Consider the following 17060-nt stretch of genomic DNA (forward strand, 5'->3'; position numbering starts at 1 on the left):
ACATCTCGATTCCGGAAGTTTCAGACAGTCTATCCTTGCAATTTAGACTCACGTGTCGCCATCTATTGATGTAATCAATGACAGGTTCATCCTTCCATTGGCGAGCATTCGTAAGCTCGAACATACTGACAATACGGCGAGTGCTGTAAAAACGATTAAGAAATTCTTGTTCCAGCTACTCCCAACTTTCAATCGTGCCAGGCTCAAGGTCGCAATACCAGTCGAAAGCATTGCTTTTGAGCGTTCAAACAAACTGCTTGACGAGAAGATCACCATCAGTTCCAGCATTGCTACACGTTTCAACAAAATGGGCAATGTGTTGTTTTGGATTGCCCTTGCCATCAAATTGTTGAAACTTGGGTGGTTGATAACCAGTAGGCATCTTCAAAAGGTCAATCCTTCTAGTATAAGGTTTAGCATAAGTAGAAGAAGATTTTGGCGCCTTCTCGTACTTCTGCTTGATAGTGCCTAAAATGAAATCCTTCAGCTGGTCCATGGGAATTGAACCATCACCAAAAAGCGAAAATTCTTTTGGTACCTCCTTATGTTTGTTTGAAGACCCAATTTGACTTGAATCCCCCATAGTTTCTATTTTGTTCTTGAGGAAGGCAATTTCTGAATCACGCTCTTCTACGGTTTTTGACAAGCCCTCAATTGCTTTGGCCAAGGAAGCAACCTGCTCTTCTAGATTGACCGCATTTATTGTCATAACATCCATGATTGAAGAACTGACAGACTTGGTGAAGGCATTGAGGTTTGACAGAGGAGTGCTTCGAGAAGATGTGGAATCAGAACTGCATGAATAGCCTTCTTCCGTGTTCTTCTGAATTTCTGAAGAAGACTTATGAAGCATGGGAGGATAGACAAAGGGATTCTCAATGATGGTTGCCATGTCTTTTGCTGCCTCCATGGTAGAGACGCCTTTCTTCCCTTTTGGTGAGCTTGTGAAGGTTAGCGATGCTTTCGGTAGATCAGCACCAACGGCAGAGTTTGGTTTAGGTTGAAGCGAGGCTTGTGCATATGCTTGAGCTGCAGCCTTTGACTTGCTTCGAGTTATTGGACCACCACTTCTAGCATCAGATCCAGAGCCAGGATTTGCAATGGTTGAAGACTTGAAACATATAACCTTAGCTTGAAAGGCCTTTGAACTGTTGTTCTTAGGAGCCTTTGAAGCCTTGGAACTGTTCTTCTTAGCGGCCATTGAGAGTTTGCTTGATTTGTTGAAGAGATGAGATGAGATGAGAAGCAGAGATGGTCCCACCGGGCGTGCCAAAATCTGTTGAACACAAATTTCGAGTCTACGAAAAAGACGAAATAATGTTGAACAAAAGTCAATTGTATTAATGTATGATATTAGGGTTTACAATCTCTGATCTATTTTCTAATAAAAGAAAATAAAGTCTTCTGATTCTTCTCTTCAATTGTTGAAACGAGGGCTTTATGCTTGATCTCGAATCAAACGGCGGAATCTTCTCCGTGATTTGCGAAGAAGTTGATGACTTGGGTTGAATGTTCTTCAAGGCTTTGAACCTTTGATTCGAAGAACTTCTTGTTGGATGGAAACTTGCAGAATTCTGAAGGGCTTGAGGGCTTTGATCTTCAGAGCTCTGGAGCTTGTGTGCTTCAATGTCCAAATGGAAAAATATGAGAAGAAGCACCTCTATTTATAGAGATGTAGGATAGAGAGTCATGACCAATCTCTACTTCCTTCATATTTATCTCTCTTTAATTATTCTTTAATGTAAAAGAAATAATTAAAATTCGATAATTATCCTTCTTTCTTTTATTTTAAGAAAGACAATTATTTGAGAAGAGAAACACAATTATTATTTTATCAAGTGGCTTAACTTGATTAGCCGAGCTCAATAAAAATAATAACTGCATCACTTCGACACGTGGCGCCATTTGATTGGTCCATTTGCGTTATTTTAACTTTTGACCTAAAGACACTTGGCAACTTGTGATTGGCCATTTATTGTGCCCTATTTATTAGGTCCCGCAACACGTGGCAACTTGTGATTGACTGTAAAATTTACATGTCTACAATGACCAATATCAGTCGGCCATAAATTTTGTGTTTGGGGATGGAATCTTCCGAGAAGGTTTAACCCTTTTTTCAATTTATCTAATGTGAGATTCAATTCTTCACACATGTTTCTAACACTTAATAAACAATTGGGTGACTTACCACATAGACTTAGCTTTTTAAGTAAATATTGGACATTCAATATATATTGGGATTAGCCTGGCGTTTACTAGAGTTTAGTTCTTGTTTTCTCTTGCACCGAAAAGAATCGGGGAGATCTTTCATGTAATTCCAAATTATCCCCATTTAGTATACATCTACGTACGATCTACCAACCACCAGAGAATACCAAATAATGCAGCTTTATTGCATAGGAACAAAAAAGAGAAGTACTCTAATCCTTCGAGTTGTATTCAATTTATCTGAAGCATATTCAAAGTTGTTATGTGAAGGATGATGTCGCAGGCTAAAATAAATAAAAAAACGATAGGATCTGCGAGAAGGATCTAGGAAATTGTCTAGAAAAGAAAGTTGGACGGTGTAGATTCACTACTTTTTTTGGGCAGTTTTCTGAAACATTTTCCCGTAGAGGAGTGCTAGGAACAAAGAAAATGCTCTTAAAATATATATGAACGGTTCAGATTCATTGTGCAGTCATTGCTGGCTCTGGGCTAAGGCCCAAAAGGCGTGGGCCTTTAGCCCCCCAAAACTGTCAAAAAAGCAAGGCCCCCACTTATTTGTAAGACCTATTATATATGAGTTAATTTAGGGCCCAATTTTAAATCCAAGAAGACATTTTACACTTAAGGCCCAATGGCCGAGAAAAATGGAACACGGAACGCAAGAAAAAAACAAAAAGGAGGAATAACAAAAGGTCATAGGATAGCCAAAATCTCTAAGGCCCTTCAAAATTATTCAGTGTGATGGGTGCATGAATACATCTTCTTCTTTTTTGCCTTAAACGCTAGTACTCTGAGTACTTCCCATTACAAACAAATAGAATGAAGAAAGAAGAATAACAAAGAACAGGAAGGTGTGGTGGGTGCATGGATGCATCTTTTTTTTCCCCTTAAACGCTAGTACATTGAGTACTTCCCATTACAAACAAATACAATGAAGAAAGAAGAATAACAACGAACAGGACTAGTGTGGTGTATTTTATTTTTTGTGGGGTTTTCTGCCTTGAATACATGTATTTGGTTTTGAAATTAAAGTTCATTTATCGACTTTTATTTTATTTTCGTTTACAATTATCAAGGGTCTTACTTTCGAAGATTTTCTTTGGCTTCCAAAATCTCAGAATCAGCCCTGTGTGCAGTGCATCTGAACCGTTCATATACACTTTAAGGGTATTTTCTTTGCACCTAGCATTTCTCATTCCGGTATTGTACCAGCCTGAAAATAAATACATCTAACCATTAACCGTTCAAGTCTTGATAGGATTGAAGAATGAAGATTAGGTGAATCTCAACATCACATGCAAGTAATTAATGAAGTCAGAACTTGACTCTTGTTTTATCACAATTCTCACCGAAAACTAAATTCTCCGCTAAATGATTTTCACACTGTACTTTCTAGTTTCTTATTCTTTTGTGCGATTTTTCCGGAAAAAAAAAAGGTTTTTTCTTTGCTAGTCTATGCTATATTGCTACTGTTGCATTTTTGGTCCCTCTAGTCATAAATTTCTAGTTTTGCGTGCCCCTGATCCGATCCATATATAGTTGAGGCATAAGTCTATTTTGGGTAGTGATACAATCTGGCATTAATTGAGAAGAAGAAGATGGAGCAGGAGAGAAACATGAGTGTCAACGAAGAGGAGGAAAGGAATATTGGGATTAAGCAGAAGAAGAAAAGGGAACTCGGAGGAGTCAAAACACTTCCATTCATTATCGGTGAGTCTCTCTGAATTTGGTACTTTGAGGCTTTGTTACTAATAATAGAGAGAACCGTGAACAAGTTTTTTATGGCAAAAACCGGACCGTTCAAGACACTTTTGGACGGTCACAATTGGCTCCATAAACAACTATTCACAGCTCCGTTGTTAAGAAAGTTTTTCTCCTAATAGTAATAATGTTGTATTTTCTGTTTTAACGTAATGAATTACTAGCAATTTTTTGTTCAGCCCTGTTTTGATGTTTTTGACGATGCCTTGGAAATGCACGATGGAAGGCTCATTTTCTTGTAATAAATGCATGAGTTCTTGAAACTTCAGACTTAATTAAAAAGTAGACATTCCCAAGAAAGAAAGATGAAAAACGAGTTTTTTTTTTTTCTTCCCTTTTTTTGGGTTAATGACTAATTTGTACAATCTCTACCATAGTTTTTTCACACGTTTATGCATAAGGTAAGGTCACTCCAAAAGTTATCGGTAAGGAGAATTGAACATAAGACCTTAGGAAAGAGCAAACTTCTACGTCGCAGGCCGAGACCAACAACCTTGGGAGGATGCTAAACACGAGTCGATTTCTTGTTCTTCTTTAATCAAGTTAATGTTGGGAACATGTGTGAAAGATTAGTCTCACATCGGATAAATAAAAAAAATAGTTGCACGTTAATATACAATTGAATAACTCACCACTTACAATATTTAGTCTTTTAAATAGACATGGATCATTCAATCTATATTGGGTCCATGCAATGTGATGTAAACTTTGTGGGTATTCCCCAACAAATTAGACCTACGCGCACACAGAACTTACAAACTTTTGGGGATTTGCTTTTTCCTGTTTGGAATGCCCAAGGATGTGGAGAAATTTTTGGGTGCCGAGCGGGTACCACGTGACAGTATCCGTCGGCGATCCCAACCGTCCAAACCTGTTTTGGACGGTTCATAATTATTCTCTCTCTCTCTCCCCACCCCCCCCCCCCCCCAACCACTCTCCTTTTTTTCTCTCTCTAAAATCTGGATCATCGAAAATACATTTGGATGGTTGAAATCGCCAACGGAGTTTCACATGTGTGGTATCTGCCCGCCATCCAAAAACTTCTGGAGGATATGGGCTAAAAAAAATTTATTTTGTTTTGGCTTACGCTATCTATTGAAACTTTTTTCGAAAGCAAATACAGAGGAAGATATTTGACTTCAAAAGCCTGATGGAAGTCGGTATAGATGGGAAGTTGCGGTTACTTAATACGGTCCATGAATATGAAGACGAAACGAATATTGGTTTTTCATCTTCCATATGCGTTGTATAAACTTTCTTTGAAGTCGGTCCATACGGATTCTGCTCCGACTTTAATTAAGCCCTCACTAATGGACAGTAAAATGTATCCCATGATTAGTCCGGCATGAGTAATTAAACTGATCCGAACACCTGTTTTATAAAAACAATCACCAATTTTTTTCAATATCGTAGGGTGCAGTTTCGTTATTAGCCTCACCATGAATTCGACATAAAATATTCCAGCCGTCCATTTCAAAGATTTGTCAACAGGTAGTCAAAACACTTTTATCTCAATAAAAATAGGTTTTATTTAGGTGAGACAATATTAATTATTTTAAAGGAGTAGAAGATTGACCCCGTTCATTTTGGGATTTTGGATTTGGATTTGTAGGTAAGAGCATGTACACCATTAAAATGTAAAATAGCTATTCAAAATTTTGTCTCATGTATTTTACCTAACATTTCTTTCCTCACCTCTACAACAATGGTAGGTATTTTATCTCTATTTGATAAAAATATTACTTTACATAGTTGTCACCCGCATAAAGTAGAGAGAGAGAGAGAGATAGGGGGTGCAAAGTACTGCAAGAGGCTAAATAAACATTTTTTTATTCTTTACCTTTTTAACAATTCATCACTAAAAGTGCCGAGGTTTTTTAGAAAATGTATGATACCTGGGGTAATACCTAAGCTGCTGTAAGACTCTTTTCAAGATTTTCCTCTCTATTTTTCACCTAAAAATTAAGAAATACAGAATCTGATGTACTTGCTCTAATGAGTGTAGAGAAAAATAAAGTAATGATTGAAAATAAAGGGTAATGATTGGAGAGACATAGAGAGAAAAATGAGACTAATAATTTGAAAGAAATAGGGCAATGATTAAAATCCAAAATCCAAAATTTCAAAACGAACAGGCTAGTGATTGTTGGTTCTCTTTTTTTTATTCCTATGTATTGCAAAAAGTGCAAAATCACACATAGTAACTAATTTGGGGTAACGTATTTGACAGCAAATGAAATCTCAGAGAGATTTGCAACAGTGGGGTTTCATGGGAATATGATAACGTACCTAACACAGGAGCTGAACTTGCCGCTGGTGAAGGCATCCAACATCCTCACCAATTTTAAAGGGTTTGCTGCTTTCACTCCCCTCGTCGGCGCTCTCATTGCCGACTCTTTTGCCGGTCGATTTTTGACCATCATTGCCAGTTCGATTCTCTATGAATTGGTATATATCTAACTCTCTTTCCTCTCCGGCTCCCTTTACATATATATATATATATATATATATATATATATATATATCGGGGCGGTTCCGAAGACACCCAAAAAAATACCTAAAAAAACATCTCATAGTTCCCGATCAAATTTTGATGATCCGAGCCGCTCAATGTGATCAGAACGTGATTTTAAGGGTACCCACGAGAAATCAGCAAAAAAAATGACCGGAAAGGGCTTGATCCGAACAGTTTCAAACAGTTTTTTATTGAACGGTTCAAATAAAACTGCTCAAATCAAGCCTTTTCCGATCATTTTTTTTGTTAATTTTTCGCGGGCACTCTTAAAATCACATTCTGCACACATTGAACAGTTCGGATCATAAAAATTTGATCGGGAACTATAAGTTTGAAATTTGGGGTGTTTTTTTAGGTGTTTTTTTGGGTGTCCCTTGAACCGTTACTTTCACTCAACATCCCCCTTTCAGTGTTGGCTTTCAATTTGTAAACAAAGATTTACCACAACCATCTACAATTACTACTCACTCAACACACTTAAAAGCAGGGTCGGCCTCAGGGTAAGCTCCCAAGCCTTCGGTTTTGGGCAACTCCGGGCTGAAAAAACAACAAAAAAAAAAAATTTAAGTAACATATATATTCAAAAAAGTTTCCCATACAAGCACAGGCAATTACCTTTGGTGCGGTGGTCATGCAAGCTTTTAAAATTCCAGGTGGATTGAGTTCGATTTTTAGAATTGCATCGTGCTAATTATAAAACACTATAATCGGAGTATACATTTTGATGTTGATTTTTTTATGTTATTCAAGCTAAAATAACAATGTAATTTTAATTTTTTTGTACTTTATATTTTTTTATTTTGTATGACTTAATTGTAAATGAGCAACAAAATATGAGGTTGGGCTAGGACAATCCAAATGTCGGGACCAATACTACTTAAAAGCCATGTGACTCTACTGAGCACACAGTTGTGACTGATTGTGATGAATTTTTGTGTATGTAGCATTATTAGAAAGAAAAAAAAAATGGTGTCACATGCTCAGCAGATTCCTTCGTATCCATTTTTTTCATGTGAGAAATTTATGAGGCAAGAATAGAAGACACATATTATTGACCAAGAATAAATTAATTATACGAGACCTGACCCGAGGGAACATAGGAATACGAGACCTGACCCGAGGGAACATAGGAAAGAAGGGATAAACAGATTTGCTTCTCTAAAATGGCTACTCTCTATTTGGCGATGGCTGTGGTGTGCACCAGTTGTAAGTCCTGTTCCGCTAAGAGTTATTAAAAAATAGTAAGTACTTATTTATAATTTTTAAATTTAAGAAATAATGTATTTACAAAAATAATTTTTTGACTTTTTTTTTTGCCCGGTTCAAAAATCTCTTATAGATCTATCAAACAAGATCTATATTGCACACATAAAAAACTACTTCTCCATAAAGGAGTTTTTAAATATCCATCCTCAGATCTCATTCTACGTAAGTATTCATCCATCATTTTTTAAACAGTTATGTTTTCATCATTTTAGATAGTGAATTACCTACTTTACCATTTTAATAAGATATATATATATATATATATATGTCTGTATATATTTCCTTCCTAAATTATTGGATTGTAGTAATTACAGTCACCTAAAATCATGGGATCATTAATGGATAGGAATGAGAAAAATTTTGAATTCTCAATTTTTTCAAATCCTTCATGGATATATTCTATAAACCATTATTCTCTCCTTAATTTTGTGAATTTCGTGAATTTTTGTAAATTTGTTATATAATATTCCAAACTTAAGTGAATATGATTCGACCAATTTCGTAAAAAATAATTTTTTCTACAAAATTACCATGAACATATTTTTTGAAATATGGTGGATAATCAAATCGACCATGTTTATCATGAATACACCATGATTTTATTTTAAAAAATACAAATCCAAGCCATAATTTCATGAAACTAAACAGAATATATACACCATGATTTAATCGAAAAAAGGATGAATAAAATATACTATGAAATCATGGTTTATAAACCATGAAATACATAAATAAACATTGAAATAGTAAATACAAGTCAATTTACTTAAATAAACCATAAAATCCTAAATAAACCATGACATCCTTAACCATGAAATTCTAAACCACGAAATTGTAAATTCAGAAAACCTACAAATTGGAATAGAACCAGTCATGGAGGCCGGCCATCGGCAGTACCGGAGGGAGATTTTTGTCGGCTTCATCGACGATGAAGGATGGTTGATTGGCGAGAAGGAGATTCCTTGTGAGTTGAGGATTTCCTATAGATCCCCAATTGGACTGTGGGGTGAAGTGCATGCGTTGATTTTCTTCACCGAATGTCGAAATAATGGAAACTGGTTGTATTGTCTTCTTCTCCATCGTTTTCTGTTATACTGCACAACTATGGAGGATTCGAAATGGGTCTTGGCGGGTGGGCAGAGACGGTGATAGAACACGTTTGTATGATTTGTGGACAGGAGGATGGCGAGAATGATGGAGTATTTTTTTTTTTTTGATCCACAGAATGATGGAGTTGGATTGTGGGTCATGGGATCAATTCCGTGATTAGGTGCATGCTCCAGTAATGGAGATATGGATCTGTTTGTTGCCGGATTTTGTGCAATAAATTATATCCCATAATCACGATTGGGACTCCAACTTTAGGATTCCGTCCCAAAATTCAATGCATATATTTGGTATTAAGCTATCACGGAAATAATGAAAAATGACACTTTTGGAATTAAAAAAAAAGTGAGGATGAAAACATAAATGTCAAAATTGGACAAAACAGCCCAGGTAAGCTAAAACTACCCCAAATGCCCTCTCTCCGTGAAGCACTTGAGTCGACCCTGACCACAGACCCCCACTGCGGCGGTGCTGCACCCATAACCGCCGCCACCGGTCACCGTTCGATGACTTAATTCTTAACCTACCGCGTCCTGCATTTAACTTTAATGTGTTTCAACACCTAGCCGTCACCACAAAAACCAGCCGGGAGAGGTAACTCGCTGCAGTCTGATTTGTGAGATTGAATTGACTTCTGACTTTATTAGATTTTGAACTTTAATTACGCGATTATGTGAGTGGTTGGGGTCGAACTTTGGTGTATTGGGGTGTGGATTCGGTTTACACGCTGGAAATTCGTGTTGGGTTTTCGTATAGGGTTCCTGTAATTCCAACTAGCCTTCTATGAATTCCCCGCATTAGTTGGAGACATTAATTTTGAACCGTAGAATTTACCCACACTTCGAAATCTATATCTCAAATATTCTATATATCAAATATACTATATCTCAAATATCCACTGTTTAAGCGAACAGTGTTGATTGTTTATATGTAGGCTCCTATTTCCGATTTGGATTTCAAATCATTAATTACATACTATAAAAGTAAAACCTCCGATTAATGAAGAATAAAGAACGGGAAATAGACTAGAACAATTTAATTACATCAAAACAGAGAATATTTGATACATTTAGAGGGATTGGAACCCTTTACCTATCACTTGGTATGCTTACTTTTACTGATCTTCGAAGTTTGCTGAAGATTGCAAGTGGTAGTGAGCAAATAGGTTGCTTGGTGGTTGTAGATTGTAGTGATTTTGCTTGAATGGAGTATATTTTATGTCTCTCTCTGTATATTTTCTACGTTGAAGGAGAAGAGGTGTGTATAGCTTCTATGTTTGGGCGGAGAGTGTGATGGAGAAGAGTTGAGAGTTCTGGCAAAGAGTTGAGAGATGAGGTCTGAGGTCTGAGGTCACTTCCTTTGATGATGGACCTTATATTTATAGGGGCTTCCTTAATCAGATACTTGGCCGCCAAATAATTCTTTTGAATTTGAATAGTTGTTGCTAGAGGATAGGATGATATCATATCTTCTTAGTCTCTTCAAATTTTGAATGTTGGTTGCATCAAATGGCATCCACCTTGGAATATTCTTCTGCTTCCACGGAAGTGTTTCTTGGACTCTACGTACTACCTGATTTGAGACTACGTGAACCCATATTTGGTTTGTAGGCCCTGTGAAATGCGGGCCTATATGGTTCAACCGAATATTTGATTTGTAGGCCCTGCGAGATATGGGCTTACATGGTTCAACTGATTTGTAGTCCTGCTACTTCTTCTGCCAGCTCATATACTCATTAGGCTTGTCGGGCCAACATGTGTTTGTTGATTCGCGGGCTCGCTGGGTCAACATGCATTTAGGCTCTTTATATACCTTTTAGTCCGCAAGCCCAACATTGTTAATTTGACGTAATGCATCAAATTTTAGATGAAATTTGTGTGCCAACATTAGTGTTATGTTTTCACATAGATAGGTGTTTGTCCTTTATTAGAAAGATGGGTTAGGATGAAGATTAAGATGCGTTGCTGTATTAGTCACAAAATTCGCACGCGCTAGTGTGAAGGTGTCTTTGAAACACATTTGAAACTTCTAAAACCTGTGAGAGCGAGGATTTAAAGCAAGAGTGCAGGGCATTTTGAAGGATTATGTCACTAAGATTGCAGTGCTGGAGGTTGAATGTGGTAATAAAGTTGGGGACAAAAGGGTGACTGGTTTTAAAAGTGTTTCCTGAGGAAGAATGATAGTTATTATAGGCGATATGCGCAATAAAGCCCAATGGTCTGTTGGGGCCTAGACACAACGCGAGGTATTGGCCTTATTGAAATGTTGCGCACCTAGTCAAGAAAAAATAGCACAGACAAATAACCAAAGTTGAATATAGAACTGTCCAAGAATAGCTGATGAAAATGTCAGTATGTAAACTTTGGAAAATGGGTTTAATGGTTCCAATTTGAACTTTTCATCCCATTGCATTGCAGTGTAATCTTTTTCGCATGGATCGGCATGATATATCTTTAAGAAAATATTGATGAAAAATGTAGCTCTTACCACAGGGATTGGTTAGCATCATCCTATCTGCAATCCTACCCGGGCTCCGTCCCCTGCATTGCCCTGCTCAAGAGAACTGCAAGGAAGCCTCTAAGTTACAGCTATGGGTCCTCTACACCTCTCTTCTCCTCACTTCCCTTGGATTGGGCGGACTCAGGCCTTGCATAGTTACCTTTGCTGCAGACCAACTCGGCATGAGCAAGAAAGAAATGGAGTCTCGGAACTGGAATTTCTTCAACTGGTACTTCTTCTGTCTGGAATTAGCATCACTAGCTGCTCTAACGTTTGTGGTATATGTCCAAGAGCATGTGGGTTGGGGTTGGGGTCTTGGAATTCCTGCTCTTGCCATGGCCTTATCAATCACAGTCTTTATCATTGGATCTTCTTATTATAAGAAACAGAAGCCAGAAGGGAGTCCATTAATTAGATTGGCTCAGGTTATTGGTGCTGCTCTGCGTAAGAGGAAAGAAGTTGCACCAGCGGATTCGGGAGTGTTGTACGAAAATGACGAACTTGATGCAGCTATTTCTTCCAATGGAAGGCTTCTCCACACCAACCAGTTCAAGTAAGTTGCCTTTCATATTTAGCACTAGAACTTAGAATAAATGGTAATGATCTCTATTAGCCATAAAGTTGCACTGTCTCTATTATCCATTTCCTTTGCATAGGTTGTGCTGGTTATAGCTTGTTCTGGGGTAGGTTGGAGACCTTGCGTATAGCCAGGGGTATGTCCCTGTGTAGCTTGTATATTTGTTTGGGAGTTTAAATGAAATGTGTGCTTATCAAAAAAAAAGAAAGATGGTGGTAATTTGCTATGGTACAAGACACCGTAGTTTATGCGTTAAATCTCACTGCAAACACCATAATTATACTTTACACGTGTTTGGTTGGAGTGTCTGGTCATGGGAAGAGACATAATGTTGGTTCGTTAGTTGCAAGAACCTCCTATATAATGTTGGTTCGTTAGTTGCAAGAACCTCCTATATAATGTTGGTTCGTTAGTTGCATGAACCTCCTATATGTGTGGCGAATCCACCTCAAAACCTCGCTCACAAGCTCCTAAGTCTCCCTGGAACCTCACTTCCATCGAGAAAGTAGCCCGCTCCCACTGGCATAGAACCTCTTAGGTATGTAAATCCCAAAAGAAACAATTGTAAAAGATATAATGCAAGAGAAAATATGACACAATGATAGGATAATAGAAAAATATTTTAAATTTTCTCAAGTAGTCAGGATAAACATAATTTTTACCTATATTCACTAAAACAATAACTATAGTTGACATAAATTACGAATTATTATCTACTTGGGTTACATAAGTACATTTTTGTAGTATTCCCCAAAGATCTCACCGGCGCTCCCAAGCGAGGAGCTTCTATGATCCTCCGCTCCCTTGCATCCTCCCCCACCCCTGCCTTGTGTAACAATGTTTTATACTATATAGGCAGGTGTTGGTAATTATAGTTGTGATAACTCTGAGTAGAAGTTGCCTTGCATCCTCCCCCACCCCTGCCTTGTGTAACAATGTTTTATACTATATAGGCAGGTGTTGGTAATTATAGTTGTGATAACTCTGAGTAGAAGTTGGATTGATGCGGGAGCATGCATCACACTCTTGAGTAGAAGCCGGATTGCCACTCACACAGTAAAGCAACCCCTTTGTCATATGTTTGTTTTACTGCTATATTTCACCAGGGTATACTTTTAAATCACGGTATTGGTCAGTGTAACGGTCGTGAGTAATGGATATCGGGAGTATCAGTCAATGTGTAACGAAAATCGTAGAACGCACTCTTGGATTTTTTTCAAGCACTAGCAAATGTTAAAAATTCATTGATACACATGCTCTAACCTTACTTATGACTAAATTGAATGTTTTTAGGCAATATTTGACTTTTAGAAGGAGTTTTAAGAAAGATTTGATCAAATGTTCTGTTTTACGAGCGAAATTGAAGTTTTTTTTTTTCCCCCTTAGTCTCTCTGAACCAAGTCAAAATAACGATAGTGTGATTCTCAAAATACCCATTTTAGTGAAGGTAGTGTGATTCTCAAAATACCCATTTTCGTGAAGGCAGAAGAATTTCATAAAGTTGCTGTTGCTCTATCGTTATTCTCAAAATACCCATTTTAGTGAAGGTAGTGTGATTCTCAAAATACCCATTTTCGTGAAGGCAGAAGAATTTCATAAAGTTGCAAAGAATACACTGTAGGATCACATGGAGGTTTGAGAAAGGAACCAAAAAAAAAAAGAAGAAAAGATTTTCCCTCTGTTATGTAGGCGTAACGGTCCTATAATGAGGTGTAACGGCCATTACGGACCGTTACGCAATAAGTAACGGCCGTAGCAGCCGATACACACGAGAGTTTTCGTAACGCCGTTGTTTTCACCAGTAACTGTGTTGGACCTTCAAAAACCCATTACGTAAAGACCCTTACCTTATGAACTGCCGTTTTTATAAAAACAAGCACCAGGGTATGTAGCAAGAGGTACATATATATATATATTTAGGTAAAGTAAGATATAATCCGACTTAACCAAGGTCTTCATAGTTATCTTGAGACAGCAAGGATCCAGTCACACGAGTATCTGAGCAGGTGGTGATACGAAATACTGGGGACATATGACACTGTTCTATACTTTATAGAGAGTGAGATCACAGAGTTTTGCGCTTATAACTTTACAAGTATGCATAGACAACCTACAGAACTCTGTTATTTGTTTAAATCGCACGTCTAAGGGGTCCACAACAAAGCTTGAGAAGTTTAATAGGCAGTTTTGATGGAGGTCATAATTTCTGCAATCCAAACACACCAGGAACCCTACATACGATTTATTAACCCTGTTTGTCCACATGTTTGTAGGTGGTTTGACAAAGCTGCAGTAGTAGCAGATACTGATAACCCATCCTCGAACCCACCCAATCTATGGAGGCTCTCCACTGTCCACCGGGTTGAAGAACTAAAGTCCATTGTCCGAATGCTACCCATTTGGGCATCTGGAATCTTACCCATCACCGCCTATTCCCACCAGGAAAGCTTCAGCATCCAACAGGCTCGCACCATGGATCGTTCCCTTTCCCCCTCCTTTAAAATCCCCCCAGCCACTATGTCTAGCTTCGAAATCATTAGCATTCTCATTGGCCTCTTACTGTACGAGCGGCTATTCGTCCCCTTCGCTCGCCGTTTCACCAAAAAGCCTAACGGGATCACGTCCCTACAGAGAATTGGAATGGGTTATGCGATCAGCATTTTCGGTACCCTTGCTGCAGCTCTGGTGGAGATCAAGCGGAGAGGTGTGGCGGCCAATCACGACTTGATAGGAAATCCGGCTGCTGTTATTCCAATAAGTGTGTTTTGGTTGGTTCCTCAGTACTGGATCCAGGGGACGGCTTTGGCTTTAATTACTGTTGGGCGAATAGAGTTCTTTTATGACCAGGCACCAGAGAGCATGAGAAGCACTTCTGCGTCCTTCTTTTGGATAGCAATAGCTTTGGGGAATTACACCGGTACGTTTGCTAGTACCATGCCCTAATAGTCTCTGTAAAATGTGCTTTGCATGTTTTGGTAACAATCTTATCATGTACTTGCATTTTATTTTAGCTAAAATGTTTCCTGAAACATATCTTCTAGTATTTGGTGCAATGGAAAAGGTCAAATTAAGGGAAAATGTTTTCCCTAGCCAACAGAAAATCAGTTGATTTTGTCTTAAAATGGTTTCCAGTTTTTAGTGATAGAAAATGTTCTCCAGATCAGCACCACACCACCACAACTACCACCTCGCCCTACTTTTGTCACCGCAGCCCACCGCCATCACTGCTGTATTCACTACCACTATCATTTTTTTTAGGGTTGCGACAAAAAGCTGTAAGCTGGATTGTCATTGGGGGAAAATGTTATATCCCAAAACAATCAGAGCGTGTTAATTGACAACATGGGTGTGTGGTTCTTAACAGGTACCCTGATGGTATCGTTGATTCATGAGTACACCGGGAAAGGGGGAGGGAAAAACTGGATTCCAAATCGGAACCTCAACAATGGAAGATTGGAGTACTACTACTTGTTTGTGTCTGGACTGCAGCTAGCTAATCTGATATACTATATGATATGCACCAAATTTTATGCATATAAGGCCTTGGAAGAGGTAAGTGAAGGTGGAATGGAAGCAGGAGATGCAGAGTTAACTACAAATAGAACCCCATCTGGGTCAATGGGTGATGGTCATGACAATGGAGAAACAATGAAGTAAAGAGTTCAGTGTGTTTTAGTCAAATTACTTTCTCCTGATATCAGGATTGAGGTGTAATCGGTGTATGGCTGATATCAATTTTTGCTGACCACTTTTTGGAAAATTTGCCATGATATATTTAGATATTGGATATGTGAAGAAAAAATTGGAAAATGAAATGGATATTAATTATTTCTAGATGCTACTAATTTTTCTTGGTCAAAAAATGGATTTTCTTAGGCCCCGTTTGATAACAGTGATAGATGGTTGGGATTCGTAAGGAGATGGGATTGGGATTGGTAATGAAAAGGGATTGATAAGGAGATGGGATTGGTGATGAGTATGTTTATTTGAAATGAGATTATTAATATCATGTTTGTTTCACATGAGATAGGATTGGATTGATATTATACATTTCCGTTGTTGCCCTTCACATGGGATAAGATTGGTAAGATGATGAAATTGGTGAAGGCTATTTTCGTATTTGTGCATTGGCAAGGAGGGGATTGAATTATTAATACCAAGTCTGGGCCCCGTTTGATAATGGGTTTGAAGGTTGGGATGGGACTACTAATCCCATGAGAGTATTAATACTTTGTTTGGTAACAAAAAAAGGTCTGGACTATTAGTCCATTGGGATATCCAAGCCGGCCATTAGGGGGTATTAGGAATACCTTCTTGGAGATGGTATTGGTAATCCCAACTCAACCTCTTCTCATTATCAATCCCTTCTCATTATCAATCTCTTCTATCAATCCAATCCCATCATCTAATCACATGTCAAACAAACATAATATTAATAATCTCATCGTCGAATCTCATCCCAAACAAACATACTCATTATCAATCCAATCACAATCCTAATCTCATCTCTTTACGAATCTCATCTATCTATTACTATTATCAAACTAGGCCCCAAGGTATTGGTAATACCCCTAATGAGGGGATTTATATGCCTACGGGACTAATAGTCCACACCTCTTTTTGGTTACCAAACAAGTTATTGTTAAACCCATGGGATTGGTAGTCCAATCCCAAGGCCTAATATGGTTATCAAACGGGGCCTTAATGTAGATTGTCTCATCATTTTCGTACTAACTGTTCATTATATTTTCTCAATTCTTTCCATGTAGAAGTCTCCCTAGTCCTTTCCATACGTCAACAGTTGGTTAGACACCAACTGTAAAAGCCAGGAAATGAAGTCATTCACATTGTGGGCATTTGATCTCCACTTCATTTTCACCCAAAACCCTAATCTGATCTATGTAAGTTCTGCGACCTCCTCCCGTTTGAGACTCTCATTCTGAAACACACAATCAATTCCTCTTGTTCCAAACAGTGCACATGAGAACAAATGGAATGCAATCCGAGATCACCTTCTTCTTTGATATATATGTCCAGCTCTTCTACCTCTGCAGTAAATTCACTAAAGATGCTGGCACCACCTATTGACCGTTGTGCTTCACTGTTCTATATGCACTTGCATTTTAA

The 17060-nt window shown here is 38.1% G+C and overlaps 1 protein-coding gene and 1 long non-coding RNA gene across 2 annotated transcripts; both read left to right on the plus strand.

Annotated features, from left to right (window-relative positions):
- The first annotated feature begins 3804 nt into the window (after positions 1 to 3804).
- LOC131322247 (protein NRT1/ PTR FAMILY 3.1-like) lies at positions 3805 to 15775 on the plus strand. Its single transcript, XM_058353497.1, has 5 exons — positions 3805 to 3918; positions 6200 to 6417; positions 11350 to 11909; positions 14207 to 14850; positions 15298 to 15775. The coding sequence occupies exons 1-5, from the start codon at positions 3807 to 3809 to the stop codon at positions 15588 to 15590; spliced, it is 1827 nt and encodes a 608-aa protein (XP_058209480.1). The 5' UTR covers positions 3805 to 3806; the 3' UTR covers positions 15591 to 15775.
- On the plus strand, positions 12694 to 13858 carry LOC131322249 (uncharacterized). The gene is made up of 3 exons (XR_009198780.1): positions 12694 to 12792; positions 12891 to 13380; positions 13516 to 13858. It is a non-coding gene; the product is annotated as an uncharacterized LOC131322249 (long non-coding RNA).
- Positions 15776 to 17060: the final 1285 nt, after the last annotated feature.

This window comes from Rhododendron vialii, chromosome 4a (assembly GCF_030253575.1).
Source record: "Rhododendron vialii isolate Sample 1 chromosome 4a, ASM3025357v1".
NCBI lineage: Eukaryota > Viridiplantae > Streptophyta > Magnoliopsida > Ericales > Ericaceae > Rhododendron > Rhododendron vialii.